Genomic DNA, 18,256 nt, shown 5'->3' on the forward strand with positions numbered 1-18,256 from the left:
GCTCAAGGAACAGTACCATTGACAGCAGGCAGGTGTTCCCACTGCAATTTACCTGATCAAGATACTCTCCTGTAGGCATGATCCCAGGTGATTCTAGATTGTGTCAAGTTGACATTTAACAGGAAATGTCACAAGGGCCTTTTCTTGGGGTGGTGGTGGTCAGAGGTCAGCTTCACTGGTGCCATCAGGGAGGCATCTCTCAGGATAAAGCCTAAGATGAGTCATCTTTAAAGTTATGCTTATTCGGAATGTCAAGGGATTAGAGTGAGAACGCACTAAGCAATGAGAGATATTCTTGCTAAGCTTTCGAATCCCACCCACACCTTGATGAATCCTGTCCTTGGTCAGGGCTTGAGCCGATGGCTGGGCTAGGAGGTATGATTGGACCCTTTTTCTGTCTCTGGACCTCAGAGATATTGCCCACCTCACACCCACTCCATCCAGAGAATTATTTGCTGTCCCCGAAGACTTAGCCAAAGATCCCCAAAAGCCTTGGTTGCCTATGTAAGCGCCACCCCATGCCTGTCTAGGCCACAGCCTCTTGGTTTTCATGACACAGCCAACCTTGACCTAACCGTCTTAAGACCAACATGGCATTTTATTGGAATGAATCACAACTTAGCTCCTCCTCCAGAAGGGGCTACTTTTGGATCCTGAGGACTGGCCTTGGAGAAGGACAGACTGTCCACATGCAAGGCTAGGTCTAGAATTCGAGGCCTTAAATCCATGGCTGCTCCACTCAGCAAGCAAACTCAAATCCAAAATGTTCTGGGGAACCTGGTCCTCAGGGATCTAGACTGAGTACTTCTTTGTTGGTGAGTTTCTCCAAGGCTGTGTTGAAGAACCTGCCTGCTTCTGATTTTAGAGGCAGGGCATTGAGAATGGTATTTTTTGTCACTTCATCATTCACAACATCAGACATTGACTCCTCATCTATTACCATTGAAGCAATGTCCTGGTTTTTCCTCTTGGATTCAGTAGAATCTTTTTGGGTGCTGAGAAAAATCATGAGACATTATTAGTCAGGACCTCTTCTGAGAGAGATGGGTTTTCTCATTCATCTAGGTCCTCAGCTAAGCACAGTCTCTTCAGATCAGGCTGACTCCATCTCCCAACCCCAACTAGACCCCTCTCTTTCCTGTAATTCTGGAGTATGTCTTAGCATGTTTGTCACTGGCTTTCACTGAATACCTGCCACATGCTGGACCTTTTACAATGTGGGTTTAATCTTCTCATAAAACTTTTAAGAGAAGAGGTCCTAACATGGAGTGAATTTACCTCACCTTAGTTTCCTCATCTCCAAGGACAATGCCCCAATCTGGATAGGCATATGGGGTGGGGCATAGAGAGGAAGCATGGGCAAAGAAAGCCCAACAGAGGGAGAATTTGAGCCGAACCCAGGCAAGTGACCATATCCAGAAGATGTGGGATGCTGCTTTGAACAGGGAGAGCTTCATGCCACAGGCCCTCTTGTTATTGAGATGGACAGTGTCTGCATACTCTTCAGTGCCCAGACCTGAGACAAGGGGACCCTGCTCATCTACCTTGGACTGTACTCGATGCTATCACGGAGAGGGTGGTCTCCTGTTTCTGGCACCAAGGAGGCAAAGCACAAGGCCACAACGCAAGACAGGCAGCAGAAGAAGATGGGCAGTTGTGTTTTGACCTGGTTGAAGACTGCTAGAGCTGTGATGGCTCCAGCCGCCCAGGCGAGAGACACCATGCCCAGACCTGTAGACCTGAAAGTGAGTTCAGAGCTGGGTTACAAGACTTTTTAGGCTCAGAGGATGGGGAACAGTGAAAGGGAGATGCCACCTAAGACCGTATACTCTGCTCTTTACCCTCTCCAGCCCAGTGTGTGACCTTGGAGAGCCTAGTTCCTCAATGACTTAAGAAAGGTAGTTTATTTCTCCTGGGCCTCCTCCTTGGATATTGAGAGTGAGAGTTACTAATTGTGTATACATTGTAACGGCATATGATCATATCAGGAAGGGCTAAAGCCCAGGGCTTAACAGGAGCTCCAGCCTCGGGGTGACCCAAACATATCCCAGACATCTGGTGTGGGCTGGTCAACTTGACACACCTAGAGTCATTTGGGAAGAGAGAGCCTCAGTTGAGCAAATGCCCGAGACAGATTGGAATACAGGCAAGTGGGTGGGGTCATTTCCTTGACTTATGTGGGAGGCACCAGCTCACTGTGAGCAGTGTCACCCCTGGGAAGGTGGTCCTGGGGTGTGTAAGAAAGAAAACTGAACAGTCCTTGAGGAACAAGCCAGGAAGCAGCACTCCACCATGGCTTCTGATTTAGTTCCTGTCCCAGGTGCCTCTCCTGAGTTCCCTTCATGAAGGTATGCTGTGGGGTGAGACAAAGCCTTCCATCCCCAAACTGCCGGGGGTCCTGGATCTATCACAGTGATAGAAAACACATGAGGACAAGGTGCCAGGCAGGGGCTGGAGGCAGATCCTATGTATGTTCGTTATTCTTTGTCAATCTGACAAAGTCTAGAATCAGATGGGAGACTGGCCTCTGAGCATGATTGTAGGGATCAAGTTAACTGAGATGGGAAGACTCACCCACTATAGGTGGCACTGTCCCCTTGGCAGGGACCCTGTACTGTGCAAGTGGAGAAAGGGAGTAAAGAGTGCATGCTTGCATGGGGAGTAAACAGTGCATGCGTGCTCGGGGAGTAAACAGTGCATGCGTGCTCGGGGAGTAAACAGTGCATGCGTGCTTGGGGAGTAAACAGTGCATGCGTGCATGGGGAGTAAACAGTGCATGCATGCTCGGGGAGTAAACAGTGCATGCATGCTCGGGGAGTAAACAGTGCATGCATGCTTGGGGAGTAAAGAGTGCATGCTTGCATGGGGAGTAAACAGTGCATGCGTGCATGGGGGGTAAACAGTGCATGCGTGCATGGGGAGTAAACAGTGCATGCGTGCATGGGGAGTAAACAGTGCATGCATGCTCGGGGAGTAAACAGTGCATGCATGCTCGGGGAGTAAACAGTGCATGCGTGCTCGGGGAGTAAACAGTGCATGCATGCGTGGGGAGTAAACAGTGCATGCGTGCTCGGGGAGTAAACAGTGCATGCGTGCGTGGGGAGTAAACAGTGCATGCGTGCATGGGGAGTAAACAGTGCATGTGTGTAGGGATCTTCCTGGCTGTGCTGTCGTGCACTGAGTTACTTGCCTGCCCCACCATAGTGATCTGTTGCTGTGAACTGAGAGCCAGAATAAACTCCCTTTCCTTAAGTTACGTTTGTCATGGTGACAGAAAAGAAACTAAGACACCTTTAGCACAAACTGCAGCCCCACTACCTGCTCTACAACTTAGAACAAGGGCTCTTTATGTCTTTGATTTTGTCAACTCAACGGAGGTCAATGACAGATATCTTTCGGGTTTTGTTTTCTGATGATAGCTGGGTGAGCCAATCCATTCGAACTACATTTAACACAAGTGATTGTTTCCTGACACGTGCTTGTTACTGTCCCATGCCCCTGCCCCCCTCAGCCCGGAACACTCCATACCTGAGGACGGTGGGAAGGAGCTCAGCGGTGTAGATGAAGAACACAGTCACAGTGGCAGCCAGGCTAAACTCTCCGAGCACAATCATCAAGATTATTGTTGACCTCAGCTCTGAGTGAAGACAGCGTGGCCCTGAGTCTTGGGCCACCCTCCCTTTGGAGCCCTCCAGCCTTCTCTCGGTCTCTTCCCAAATGCAGCTGAATGGCCCACACTACCACTTGGTCACCTAGCCAGCAAACTCAGACATTCAGCACAGGAAGGGCTGATATGCTTGGGCCCAGCCAGTCCTGAAGTTACTACAGGGGGAGAGTTGGACAGAGGTAGGGGCAGGCCAAACCCTATTTAGGGGGATAGGGTCTCTCAGTGAACCTGTAACGTTCTGATTCGGCAGAATTGGCTGGACAGCAAACCCGAGATCCTGCCATCTCTTTCTCCCCAAGACCCCAGTGTGGCAGCGCTGTCCTGCGGCTCTTGACACGAGTGCAGGGTATTCAAAGTCAGCCATTTATGTCCATGCAGCAAGCACTTCACCAACTGAGCCACGTCTCCAACCCCCAGACTCCTATCTCCAGAATCCTATCCCTAGTTCTTGCCCACACATGAGATCTGTAAATCTGCTGGCTGGATTCAGTGCTTGGCTTAACAGCAACAATAGTGTCACTAACAATAAAGTAGGCTGTAGAAACCTAAAAATGTTTCATTTTGTTGTAACTAATCAGTATCTGCTGACATCTGGGGGGATGCTGGGAGGCGTTCTCAGAGACAGAGGGGGCTCTTTAGGAAAACATGCATTGCAGCCCCCCTAGTGGGCACTGGCCATTGGTGGGGCACCACAGCTCTATGCACTCCAGCCCACAGACTGAGCCGTGGTGACTGCCCAGGGATCTTTGAAATGCTGGAGATAATACTGAGCACCAGAGGCCAGGCAGTGAGCCCCTGAGAAAGACTATCGCATGGGTCCAATACAGCAATCACCAGTGTTCAATTAGATCATCCTAGCCATCAATCAAAGGCTGCAAACACGGGGCGGGGTTAGCTAAAAGAAGATTTTTGCCACCGTCTTTTCTCACTCAGTAGATATGCTTCTGGTGGGGGCTGGAATGGGGTCACAGAGATTACCTGCCCTCACACTTAAGGATAACTTATTTGGATAACCTGAGCTTGTCTCTGGGGCCTCTGAATGTGGGTACATGCTGTCTTGGGGGCTGGGGCTTCCTCGGGGAGGGCAAATGATACATGCAGGAAGTCAACTTGTGTGTGCTTAGCTGGCCAGCCAAGATAAGAGAAACTAGGGAGAACTTGAAGAAGTGAGAGGTCTGGAGGCAGCCTTCCTGGCATGTTGTACCTTGAGGGAGGAAAAGGAGAAACAAACAGAAGACGGTAGCTAGGGTGAGGCTCAGGTAGAGACTACACTTCCTTCCAAAGTACTCCAGGAGAACAACGCAACTCAGCCGGGCTGGCACTTCCATAATGCCTGGGATCACTTGTCTGAAGTAGTTGTCTATCCCCAAATCCTTCATCTTGAGGCTCAGTGTTAAATAGATGTAACTGACGGTATACCTGGAACAAAACAGTAAGATAGCAAGGGAGAGAGAGAGGAGGAGGAGGAGGGGGAGAAGAGAAAGGAAAAAGGGAAGAGGAGGGGGGAGGGGCGGGAAGAGGAAGAAAAGGAGGGAAGGAATATCGAGTGTCAGGAGGAACAGGACAGAGAGAGGCAGAGAGGTGTGCTGTAGGAACGACATAGAGACAGAGACATGACCCTAGGCCTGGCCAACCTCCATGCCGCCCCTCAGTTTGCAGCTCACCCTGGACACTCACCACACGCAGGCCATGGATAAGACCACCTTGAAAAGGTGCTGATTGGTGTAGAAGTCCAGGATGGAGGCTTTATTAACCTTCTTTCCCTGCAGCTGCAGCTACAAGACAGCAAGACCAGCCAAAGGCAGAGGGGCCCCAGCTTGCCCTCCGTCCACACACACCAGGTAAGACCTGCCCCTCCCACGGTGCTAGCCACTTTCTAGCCTTGGCAGGCAGGGCTTAGCTTTGTTGTCGTCACTCAGAAGCAGTAGACTAAGGCCCCGTGAAACGGTGAGGGAAGAGGCCTTCCCATGGTCTCCAGCCCTGGCCTCACTCCTGGCCCGAAGCCTCTTACCTCATTGAGTAGATTGAAAGGTATGGTCTTCTTGTTCACCTCTGCTGCATAGCACAGCACCTTCCTGGCCTCTTGCACCTTCCCTTTCACCATCAGCCACCGTGGGGATTCTCGGAGGACCCTGTGTGGCCCACCTCTCTCTTACTTCAGAATTCCAGGGTGGCCCAAAGCCCAGTGGCCCTCCAGCTGAGATGTCTCAGCTGTGGCCATCTGTAACAGTGTGTGACCAAGGAACCTTTAAGGCCACCACCAACCTCAAGATGCCTTCTGCTCCTTTATGGCAGCCAGCCCTTCTTACATTAGCCTCCACAACCCCCACTGATGCACAGTGGAAGTACCCAGCCCCTGATCCCTTTACCCTGTGGTCTCTTACTACCCCGATCACCTCTCAGCTCTTAGGTTCAAGGACACACCTGAGTTTCATCCTTCATGCCTGCCCTCTCTCTGAGAGCTATAGTGTAGCTTTTGCCCTCAGGCTTGGCATGGCCACCACTGCCATGAAGCAGAATGGCTGTGGTGACCTACAGCAAGCATTCCTTGGGCCAGGGTTGTGGCAACAAAATGAAAAGGACTAACACTACAACAGCTAACTCTGCTCTGAAGGTGGTAATATGGCTGTTGAACGTTCTAGTGTTTTCCCTTCTACCCACTGCTGTGTAGTAGCAGGGTCTTAGAAATGCTGAAGTATACAGAAGGTAAAAACCTGACTAAGGGTGGTGTACTTGGTGATACACCTGTCTGTGGGCTGCCCGTGTGCAGCAAGGAATGACAATAAGCTCATGAATTTGCCAAACTGGACTTGATAAACCTTTCTTTGGTCTGCTGGTCTTTTCATTACTAGGGGTGATTAAATGTGTTTTTTACATCTCTCTAGAAAGAGTACACAATAATTGATGCTTGCACAACAGGGACTTAACAGTAACAATGAGAGGTGGGCATGGTGGCATACACCTATAAACCCAGCATTTGGGAGACTGAGATGAAGGAATATTGCAATTTGTTTGGGCTAGCCTGGACTACATAAGAGTAATAGTAGGCTAGCCAAGACTACAAAGCAAGACTCAGGTTAAAAGAAAAAAAAAAGCAGATATATTATGTGAGAAAAAAAAGTCAATCTTCAATAAAAGGAAAAAAACAAGCAAACAAATAAGAACTGAACAGTAGAGGGCTATGGAGATGGGTCCATGGTTAAAGGTGCATGCGGCTTTTGCAGAGGACTTAAGATCACTTTCCAGCAGCAGTGTCAGGTGGCTCACAATAGCCTGTAACTTCAGCCCCGGGGAACTGACAACTTTTGTCTGTTTCCTGCAGACATGTGCACCATAGCCACACACACACACACACACACACACACACACACACACACACACACACCCCTACATCCAATATTTGTTTTTACAAACAGCAGCAAAGACGACCCATGGGGGGGGGGGGCATCCCTGGAGGAAATCCTGGGACAGCCATCTTGTTCCATGTGGTGTGTGCTGGCATTCCTTCCTTGACAGACGTGGTTTCAGGGTGTCTCCCCAAAGGCCAGTGGACTAGAAAATATGTGTGGCCCCTGGAAGTGGCACAGAGCTGTGGGGGAAATGTTAGCCATGCCCTATCAGGGGCTGGCACAGGTGTGGGCGTGCCAGTGACGTAGCAAGACCTTAATTATGAGGGTTGCAAGAAAGCTGCTCTCGGCGGCGAGAACTCTGAATCCTAACCCCTAGAACTCTCAAGGGCTGCAGGCCATCTCGGGAGTGCCGAGTCCAACCCCCAAGAACACGGGACAGTTCGAGCACATGGAAGCTGCTCCAAGGCCACACAGCAGCTCCACAGGGCGGGCTGCAGTGGCCAGATCCCTGCTTCTGACACCATTCTGTTACAGTAAGTCTTTACTCCAAAGCCACCCGAGCCCTGCAGCCACGTGGGCGCTTTCTGCGGGGGCCACCCAAGTTCTGCCTGCCACCACGTTAAGGTCCCAAGTAACACACAGAGACTTATATTAGGTACAAATGCTGCTTGCCCAATGACTAGAATTTCTGATCTGCTGGCCTAATTATCATAAATCTATATATTTATAAGACTTATCTTATGGGACGCCAGTGGAAGCATCCTGTCTTCCTGGGCTCACATGGTGACTCTGTGCTTTCTCCTACATTTCCCAGAATCCTCCTTGACTCCGAGTCCCACCTATCTTGTTTCCCTATTGGCCAACGGTACTTTATCAACCAATAAGAATCATATACACAGAAGGACCTCCCCCATCACAGAGCTGAGATGGGTTGCAGGACATGCAACAGAAGCGAAGCTGCCTGTCCAAAGGGAACTTGCCTCTAGCGAGTGGAGAAGTTGCAAAGGGGAGAAGAGGGGAGACAGAGACAGGTGGCATTTTGTTTTTATGTGCTGAGGTATCGTAAGGGGGAGATTATAAATTACATCCTTGCTGAGAAGCCCCTCCTGGGATTCGAAGCCTTGAAACTCAAGGGAAAGATTGGATGATGAGGAGAGCAAGCACAGGGTGGGAGTGACAGGAGATATCTCTGTCAGATAGCTCAAACCTTACATTACAGAGCTAGGCCACTGCTCTGCCCAGGGAGGTTTCTGAAGCCTCCTAAACCATACAGGCTGTTGCTACTGCCACAGTTGCCTGCCAAAACAGGATGCTTACTCCCTAACGCCAAAGATACCGCATGCTCTGGTGTCAGGAAAACAAATTGAGCTAAGTCTGAGCTGTGAGCTTCCTCCTTACTGGTGAGTGATCATAGTTTTTGAGGGCATTATGCAGGCTCCTGGGAGAGAACTGCCATCACCAATCCGCTTGCTCAGTACTAAGCTGTTTATCAGCGTGGCTCTGGCATAAGAGGGGCACAGCAGTCACAGATGCAACCAACCACCTCCATGTTGGACTTAATGCTCAGTCTGAAGGAGGGGACCCATGTTTGGTTACAGTAATCAGACAGAAACTTGTGGCTCGGGAAGTGGTAAGCTCCAATGGGGACCTTACCACTACCGCTTTGTTAAGCCAATACAACATGCCTGCCAAATTGTTCTGTAGGCATTTATGACTGCGCTGCTGCTGAATGCCACAGCTGAAGGAGAATTTCTTTCTACATTGGGTGGTTGTTACTGCAGAGACTCAGTCAAATGACTGAGAATAAGTGTCTGTTGCTACAGCCTACACTGGCTGTAGCTTATGTGGGCCAATCCTCGGGCTCAAGTGAAGGAATATATACATTCAAAAGCCTCCCCAAGGCTCTGGGAACACCGCAGAAGAGTGGGCAAGTTGGAGAGTACGTAGTGCTTTACAGCCAGGGTCATGAAGCCAAGCGGCTGCAGTGACCTACAGCAGAGCTTGGCCCACAGTGGTGGCAACAAAATAAACATAATATGTAGCAGATAACTAGGTTTATGGTCATGGGCTGCTAACATCTTCTCTTAGAACAAGGGTGGCCTCCTGTGTGCACCAGGCAGGCAAGTGGTGCCCAGACATGCAGACAAAACACTCACACACGTAAAATAAAACTTAAAAACAAAAAACAGGTTCTCTAAAAGAGGGGGACATAGATGGAGTACCTCTAACTCAGAAGGTACTAAGCTCTAAATGCTTGCATCCCCTGTGGTAGTTAACATCACCTGTTCACCTAGGAGATAACCCCGTGTGTGTGTGTGTGTGTGTGTGTGTGTGTGTGTGTGTGTGTGTGTGTGTGTGTATGTAAAGGGATTTCTACATTAGGTTAATTGAGCTGGCAATACCCACCCTAGATGTGGGCACTGTCCCATGGGTCTGGTTCCTGAACTGAATAAAAAGGGAAAGGTGAGCTGAAGACAAGCCTTTCCCCCCCACACACACACACACGGACTGACTTGGATGCAACATGCCAGCGGCCTTAGCATGTCCTGATGAATTGTACCCTGTAGCTGTCAACCAAAACCAATCCTTCCTTCCTTCCTTCCTTCCTTCCTTCCTTCCTTCCTTCCTTCCTTCCATTGTTTTGGCAAGGATTTTGCCACAGGAATGGGAATTGTAATGAATACAACCACCCTCACTGTTGTTGCCATGTCTTCCAAGTTGAAACAAAACATTCTTTCTTGGAAGACCCCTCCGGGAACTTATAAAGTTACAAGACCCATCCCAAGGTTACAAAGGCAGTTAGATTGCACAGTGCCATTCAATCTCAGGGCTTTTCTCGTTGCTATGGTACAATGTCCAGTAAAGCAACTTAAGGAAGAGGGTCTCACAGTAGGAGGGTCTACCATGGCAGGAACTTGAGGCTCCTGGTCATGTCATGTTTGTACTTTTTCCTTTTGATACAGTCTGGGTCCCAGGCCAGGGAATGCTGCTGCCCACAGTGGACTGATCTTTCCATCATGGCTCAGAGACCTGTCTCCCAGAGGACTCCAGACCTCGTGCTGTGCAGTGTGTTTAGAGAAATGTGGGAGGCAGCCCTAGCTCAGAGGGTCCTGGACTCAAGTTCTCACAGCACAAAGAAGGCCGAGGAAGTGAAGGACCTGGGGACCGAGAGGAAGTTCTTCAAACGGGGACAAGAAGGCAGCAAAGGGAAGGGGAAATGATGTAATTATATTATAATCTCAAGAAAAGTAATTTTAAAAAGGCAAGAATTCCAGCCTCCAGACTTGACGGAGAGTGTCACAGCTAGACTTGGCCTTGGGATCCTTGGAGGAAACAACTAAATAGAGTGTGTCCCACAGTGTGGCCAGTGAGCCAGTCACCACTGGAAATGTTAGTGTAGATTCTTAGACTCCTATGAGGCCAGCTGCAGGTCAGACACTGGGGGTGGGGTCCAGCTGCAGGTCAGACACTGGGGGTCAAGATTCAGGTGCTGGTTGGACACTGAAGGGTTCAGACAGATACCTAGGCCACATCATGGCTACGTCACTCATTATAGGGCTGCACAGGGGACTCAGTGCACGTGTGTGAGCTTCCCCTTTTAAACCTGCAGCATTATTCTCCTCTCTCCATCTCTTTCCGGCTGTCAACCTCTCTCTCTCTCTCTCTCTCTCTCTCTCTCTCTCTCTCTCTCTCTCTCTCTCTCCTCTCTTACTCTCTGCCCTGCTCCGTTCTTCGCCTCTCTCCTCTCTGTCTCTCCTCTCTTCTCTTCTCTGTCTCTCCTCTCTGTCTCTCCTCTCTGTCTCTCTCTCTCTCTCTCTCTCTCTCTCTCTCTCTCTCTCTCTCTCTCTCTCTCTCTCTCTCCCACCCTATAATAAACTGGTTAATGTGCTCTCTATATCCATGTCCACCTCTCAAATTTCTAATTTAAGCAAAAGAATAACAGACCCTAGGGGTGGGGACTCTGAAACCAGTGCCAAAGAAACACACTTTGTCCCTAGAATCAGAGCCAGTGAAAGTAATACACCCTGGCCCTAAAACTAGAGCCAAAAGGCTAAAAAGGAACAGTGAAAGAAACACACTTTGGCCCTGAAACTAGAGCCCAAGCTGGCCCTAAAGCCCATGGAGAAAACTAACCAATCCCTGAACAGGACAGCTAGCCAATCAGTTCAGGGATTCAAATTGGGCCAATCCCCGCCCCCTGGAAAAACTATGTAAACCCTGTGTCCAGGAAAGGAGAGAGAAAAATCCCTGAAGGAGCTTTGAGTGAAGGCGGAGTGGGGGGCGGAGGGGCAGTCGAACAAAGCAAGCAACGTTGTAACACTTCTGTCAGGGGAAACTTTCCCTGACAGAGCAGAGTTGTTACACTCGGGGGACTGGAGCCGAACTGTAACAACTTCGCAAGCGAAGCCCTTTTCTGCTGGAGCAGAGCTATACACTGGGGAAGCCCCCCTTGAAACAGGGCTTTGAGGGGCTGCGCTTACTGTGACCTGTGGTTTTCCTTGGCTCTGGAGCTCCAGGATACCTTTCCAACTGAGCTGTGTAACACTCATTATCCTGTGACTCCCGAGTTCCAGGATACCTGTCCCATCTGAGCCATACAAAAGGTCCCAAGCTACTTTCATGGCCCCTGCTGTAACTCATCGCCTTGTCTTTTATACTTATGGATGGTGCAGGCAACTACAGTCCGGAGCTCTGGGGTCACATCCGAGGTCCCAGCTCACCCAGGTTTCCTATGTTATCTCCACCGCCTGAAGCCTCGATTCTACTTCCTGATGCCCATCAGAGTTGTGGAGATTTTTAGCTCATTTTTAGTCTCATAGCTCCTTCTCAGCCTCGACTCCCCTCTCCTCAGACAGAGCCAGCACACTGTTGTCCCCTCCTTGTTCCTGCCAGCTTCGCTACGAGTGGTACCTTCACAGCCCCACCCCTCAGATTCCTGTCTGTAGTACCCCACATTTAACAACAGCAAAGAGCTTGAACAATTCTCAGCTGACCAAAGTCTCTTTTCCTTTTCCCCTGAGGGGTTATTTTTGGGGGGCCTCCATTTGCTCATCCCCTCCATCCCCTGTGCTGTGCTTCCGGCCCTTCTCCAGTGAGGTCACCTCAAGAAGGTGACGGGAGGCCATCCCACGTTTGTCAGTCTTACCTCTTCACCCCGACCCTTGCCTGCCTTTGGACCTCTGTCACTCCCCCTGCTTTTCTGATTCATACCCCAGTGGCATTTCCTTCAGGCTCTTCTCTGAGGGTGGTGAAGGCCTTTGGCTCCTTCTCAGTCATCATACATGTCCCACACACTTCTTGCCCCCTCCATTTCCACCTGGGAGCCCCATCCTGTGTCTGCCCTTGCACGGGCTTGCTTACCAGATGTTGGAGATGAGAGGTAACATGGGCACACCGCCCATCAGGAACAGCAGCCGCCAGTGGAAGATTTTGTAGGCGCACCCCGACAGGAGCATGATGCCCACAGAAATGAAGCAGTGCTCCAGAACCACGGCATGGGCCCGGTGATCACCCACCAGCCACTCCATGACTGTGCAGAGAACACGAGGACAACACCGGGCTCAGTTCAGTCTTCCATGCGGCTGGATGGCATGCCCACCAGCCCTGGACAGTTCAGACCAGACAAAATCTCTTCTGTCTGATCCATATTTTCAGATACCTCTCAGAGTTAGAATGTCCCCATGTCCCCCAGTGCCTTTATGAACCTCCTCAGACCTACACACGCCCTTCCATTTCTTCTGCCCCCAGCCACCCCCTCTAAAACTTCTGCCTAACTTGCTCAGGGCATCTCATGAGGTCTTGCGCATGCTGAGACAAGGAGCCACTTGCTTAGAGTATATTAGTGCTTTGGTCTCCTTGGGCTAAGGCTCTGTAGAGAGTTAGTTCCCTTTGGCCATGCTCTGGCATGTTCCCAATGAGAAGAGGGGCCAGAGAGCCCCTAGAAAATGAGGGACTTCGGGCATTTGAGTCTAAGTATGGGTGTAACCACACTGGAGGTGTTAGCATCACACAGGCCTGCGTAGACCCCAGCTCCTTCCTGCTGCGTGGTCCTGAACAAGTTGGCTAACTCTAAGGCTAGGGATGAAATAAACAACACATACAAGGGCTTAGCAGCTCCCTTGATTCTCAAGGTGCAAGATACACAAGGAGCATGAGGGGTACAAGGGAATTCTATGAGAGTCGAGAGCCCTCCCTTCTGACTCTCTCCCACCTCTGGGCAGCCAAGAGTGGAGCCTATTACTCCTTCTCCACTGGGTTTCCCTGAGGCCTGTTGTCTCCCCGTAAGCTCTTGTTGGCCCGTCCCTCCCAGATAGATCTGCCTCCTGCCCTCTCTTGAGCTGCATCCCTCTCCACCCCAGCTTCCCCCTTGAGAGTCAGTCACCTAATGACACACTGCTGATGGCATAGCCCACGGCTACCTGGGCCATACCAAAGCGGAAGAACAGGTACTGGTAAAAGCTTTTCACAAAGGCAGCCCCAAAGCCAAAGACGAGGAGCCCCAGCAGTGACACCAGGATGGTTGGATAGCGGCCCATCCTGTGGATGTAAGGAGGAGAAGTCACAGAGGGTCACACTTCCCAGCCAGGCTCTGTGTTACCACAGGGCTTTGTCTTCCCCAGATTGAGACTCAGAGTCCGGTGGGCTGTGCCATCCCCTGGCAGAGCATCCCAGAGATCAGTGGCGGAGACTCACTTGTCGCTTAAGAACCCAAAGAGGAGAGACCCCGTCAAGATGCCCGCGAGGAACACGGTCTGCATGTTCTCCATGTTTGGTTCATTGCCACACACCAGGTCAAACTGTAGGAGAGACAAAGGCACTGGTCACAGCCCTCACACAGACCTATCCTTTCGGGAACACAGACTGAGCTCAGCCCAGAGGGAAACCCTTAGGTCAATGGTTCTCAACCTTCCTAAAACTGCAACTCCCGTGAAAGGGTTGTTTGACCTCTAAAGGGGTTGTGACCCACAGGTTGAGAATGGCTGCCTTAGGCAGACAGCACCCAGGGAAAGGGACAGGTAGTTCTATGTAACTCTGCTACCCCTGGGCCCTTCCTATCTGCCCAGCACCTGGTAGACCCTGTAGCTCACACTGGAGAGAAGAAGTGAAGACACAGGGCAAGAAAGGGGATTGGTGGGACTTATTAAGCCTGGGCACAAATACTGGTCCTGGGCTCCAAGTTTCCTTCCCATGGACAGCTCTGTGCTGAAAGGGCCCAAGCCTCAACTCAGGGTGTGAAGCCCTGTGAGAAAAGCCCAACCCAAGATTTTTCTTTTCCTTCTCTAGCTTCTGTGCAGTCTGTTGGTTGTCTTCTGACCCATCTCCCTTGCTCTGTACTCTACTGCTTCAACCCAGGCTTGGATCCAAGGACTGACAGATGTTGGAAAGAAGACAGAGGAACAGAATAAAGACACCCTACACACAGCTACCTGTGCCCCATCCCAAAGTGCCCAAGGGGTTTCCCGTGACCGGAAGTTAAGGGCCACAACCCGAGAAGCAATTCTCTGGACAGTTGGCAAGCCTGTCTCTAAGCCAAGATGCATTCTGGATTCCTGGCTAAGAAACGCAGGGACCAGGGATGGGGGGCGGCACCCCACCTTCCTTCTCTGGTGAAACTCTGCAGAGTGTGCCACCTCTCCTGGGTAGCCATAGTCAACACAACACAAGACAAAAGCATACCTCGTTGATCAGAGAGCGTGTCTTAGCATAAGGGTAGATCCACCCAAATTTGCAAGTTTCTGTATAATTGAGACCAAAATGGATGATGGAATCTAGATCCCACGGCACAGGTATGTACATGAGGCATGTCAGGAAGCTGCCATTGGGTGCTCGGGGCAGAGTCAAGTTCAGCTGTTCATCCAAGGAGAGATTGGGGCCCACTGCCAGGATCCAGCTGGTGTTACAGTAAGGCCTCTGGGCTGTGAGCATGAAGTGATCAGAGAGCAAGAAGTAGGATGACAGCATGCTGGGGATGAACGTGAGGACCACCAGCCTCCACTGGAAGGCGCCAAACTCCCCCACGGCGCTCAGAACACTGGCCAGCTTGTCTTCCCTCTTGGCATCGATGGCCTTCAGTCTGCGTAGCAACATCTCCAAGGACCAGGAATGGGAGGGGAAGGAGACCTCATTCCGGTTTGCGGTCCTGGCATTCTGGTATCCGAATGCTGGCCTGGAATGGTGATCTTCCATCTGCTCAAGAAAGGATGCCGTCAGTCCCCTGTCACTGTTTCCTGTCATCAGACCCCAGGATGGGAGCCAAGGGACAGTGAGTACATGGTCCCTTCCTCTCCTTCCAAAGGCTCTCAGTCTGTGTAATGCATTCCTGCCGGCTCAACCACCCCACGTTTAGTGCAATGGACATGTTGAGTGTTCTAGAGAATGTTCTCCTTGAGAATGCCATGAGCTCTCCGACAGCTGCCTCACAACAAATTGCTCACACACCTGAACCATCACTAGACTGTCCAAGGTAGCAGATAACGTCAGGGATTCCCTCCTTCAAATACATAAATATGTAATGACGTAAAATAAACACCCGAATCAGGATCGGCAAAGGCCTGGGAACCAAGAGGAATGGCTTGGAGCCAGGCTGGGATATAGAACACCAAAGCGGGGGAGGCTGACAGGAACATGGAGACAAAGTGGTACAGCAGGTGAGGGCAGGGAGGGGTGGGAGCAATACTCAGGACACTACCTTGGGATGGAGTAAGGAGCAGAAACTAAGCCTAACCCCGTGTTTACAGCCAAAATTCTTCAGCAGCACTGAAGAGGCTATGGTTTGGAAAGGCTTCAGCTACTTTTTCTGTGGAAACATTCTGCAAGATGAGGCTGCAAGATTCACAAAGACCAATGGCAAACAAAGACTGTGGCCTGAGAAGACAAGCCACGATGAGATGACCAGACACTTCACAGGCCAGATGATGAGTGTCTGAGCATAAGACAGGCCAAAAGGTGTTTGAAATAAAAATACTAAAGGGGAAAGTTAACCCTGAGAGTTAGTGAGCTGGCATGTATAGCTAGCATGTGGCGAGGGAAAAGGATTTGGTAGGTGGAAGTTAGGATGGGTCTAAACACAAAGTCTACAGAGAAACAGAAAGGGCCACAAATAGAAACATTTTTCTCCAACTAGAAAACCATAAACCAAAGCATTCAGGAAACCCAATGCTTCTCTTAAACACAGCAGCAGCTAGACACACTATGGAAGACTTAAATTTAGCACAGAAACTGACCAAGGCTGCTACTATGACTTAGTGCCTGGAATTTACCAGCCATCAGCAATTACTCCCTTACAAGGCCATAAGATAACTGGGTACCAAGAATTCCCAGATGGCCAACCTCCCCAAGGGGCTCATGAAGGAAACAGATTGCCCCACTGGCCAATGTGTCAATCATTAACAATTAAGGGTCCCTGTGAAACAAAGAGATAGCTACCATTTGCTCAAGCAAGATAAGCATATCCTGAGGTCTGCAGGTTTTACAACTGGTGGGTCAGGAGGTCATCTGATTCCCAGCCCTCTCCTCAAGACAAAGGGCCTCCTGGGAACCCATGACTGGTCACACCCCTCCCTAAGTTTGTGGTTTTTGCCTTTAAAAACACCTGTGCCTGGGGGACGCGGCTGCTCTCTAGCTTTCACTAAACGTCTACCTTTCACTAAAGCTTCAGCCTCCTCATGATGATTGGGGTGGCCGCAGTCCTGGGAAAAGATTCTGGAGGCCTGAGCTTCCGGGGGTCTTACAACTATAATGAAGTCTTAGGACCCCAGGGACAAGGAAGGATGCTTAATCACCACTAGAGAAGACGGGCAAATGCACAGCTGGAGGAGAGTGAAGAGTACAGCCAGCCTGGACGCAGTGTATGAGGAGCTGGGGTAGACTAAAGATTCACATTGCCAACTGGGAACTAGGAGGACACAGAAGCAATGAGCCTAACTTGATGGAATTTACCTGTCTCTCTTCTATCTATATATGCACAATAGAATATCATTCAGACTTTAAAGACCAACATGTCATCACTTGTAGAAACATGGATAGGCAGGTGGGCACCCCGCTGAGTGAAAGAAGTCATATACATGAAGACAATTATCCTGTGTTCTCATTTGTGTGGAAGACAAAGTTGATCTCTAAGAAATAATTAAGTAGTGGATACCAGAGCCTTGGAGGGGCAGAGCCAGGGGCAAGGGTGGAAGATGATAGTTAATAGGGGTAGGGCTACAGTTGGATCAAAGATTAATAACATCTAATGCTCTCTAGCACAGCACAATAACTATGGTGGACAACAATGGACTATTTCAAAGCAGCTAATAGCATTTTGAATATTCCCAATGCTAAGAGGCAATGCTACGTCTGAGATAGTGGATATGCTAATGGCTGACCTGATCATTACATTCTGCATACATGTTTTAAAGTGCTATACTGTACTCTATAAACACATGTAATTACTACATGTTAATTAAAATGTTAATAACTTAAAAAATAAAAAAAATCAAATACATGTCATGTTTTAAAGGGGTGATAAGCATTTCCCAGTGTACTGGGAGCATACCTTGTTTATGTCCTCTGGGCTGGCATAGGAACTCACCTTGGCCCTTTCCTCTTATAAAAAGTGTCTTGAAGTGGATGACAATTTGGTCACCCTGTAAGAAGACACAAGGACAAGAAAAGGCAAAGAGTAAAGGGACGGGAAAGTTGCATTTGGTGCAGTAATCATAAGAAAGTTGACAGAGCTAAGTTACTAACCGACAAAGATAAATGCTAAGGGGGCCAGGGGTGAAAAGCACTGGCTGCTCTTGCAGAGACCTCAGGGCTGGTTCCCAGCATGCACATAGCAGCTTGCAACTCCAGTCCCAGTGGGTCTGACACCTCTGTGGGCACTGTGCACACATGGGTGGGGCACAGCCATGCAAGCAAGACACTCATTTACATAATATGAAAATCTTTGAAAAAAGAAAAATGTCAAAATTTGGCTTCACTAGGAATACAGATAATTACTATCTAAAGATATATAAAAAATGGAATTCCTTAAAATATCTGAGCCTACTCAACCCCTTCAAATACTTCAGACACTAGTAAGTGGGCAGGGAGAAGCAGCAGCTCCAACATGGCGATGAAGTCGAACTCTTCAGGTTGGTTTTAATTGTGTCTATGTATGTGGGTCTGTGTGGACGCGTGTGTCTGTGCCAGTGCAGGCGCCCTCAGAAGCCAGAGCAGGAGCGGGATGTGCTGCAGCTGGGCTGTGAGCCCCCCA

The 18,256-nt window shown here is 49.8% G+C and overlaps 1 protein-coding gene across 1 annotated transcript; it reads right to left on the reverse strand.

Annotated features, from left to right (window-relative positions):
• Positions 1-712: 712 nt before the first annotated feature.
• On the reverse strand, positions 713-15,204 carry Slc22a14 (solute carrier family 22 member 14). The gene is made up of 10 exons (XM_035444243.1): positions 14,695-15,204; positions 13,711-13,814; positions 13,410-13,554; positions 12,379-12,497; positions 5,679-5,799; positions 5,345-5,442; positions 4,872-5,086; positions 3,529-3,637; positions 1,545-1,739; positions 713-995 (listed from the first exon to the last, which is right to left on the reverse strand). The coding sequence occupies exons 1-10, from the start codon at positions 15,202-15,204 to the stop codon at positions 785-787; spliced, it is 1,827 nt and encodes a 608-aa protein (XP_035300134.1). The 3' UTR covers positions 713-784.
• Positions 15,205-18,256: the final 3,052 nt, after the last annotated feature.

This window comes from Cricetulus griseus, chromosome 4 (genome assembly GCF_003668045.3).
Source record: "Cricetulus griseus strain 17A/GY chromosome 4, alternate assembly CriGri-PICRH-1.0, whole genome shotgun sequence".
NCBI lineage: Eukaryota > Metazoa > Chordata > Mammalia > Rodentia > Cricetidae > Cricetulus > Cricetulus griseus.

Coding starts and splice junctions, on each gene's coding strand:
- Slc22a14 (XM_035444243.1), bottom strand. CDS start 15,204: ATGGAAGATCACCATTCCAGGCCAGCATTCGGATACCAGAATGCCAGG. Junction 12,498..13,409: donor TGGGCTATGCCATCAGCAGT/GTGTCATTAGGT, acceptor GTGGTTCTGGAG/CACTGCTTCATTTCTGTGGG. Junction 3,638..4,871: donor TCTCCTTTTCCTCCCTCAAG/GTACAACATGCC, acceptor GTCTTCACTCAG/AGCTGAGGTCAACAATAATC.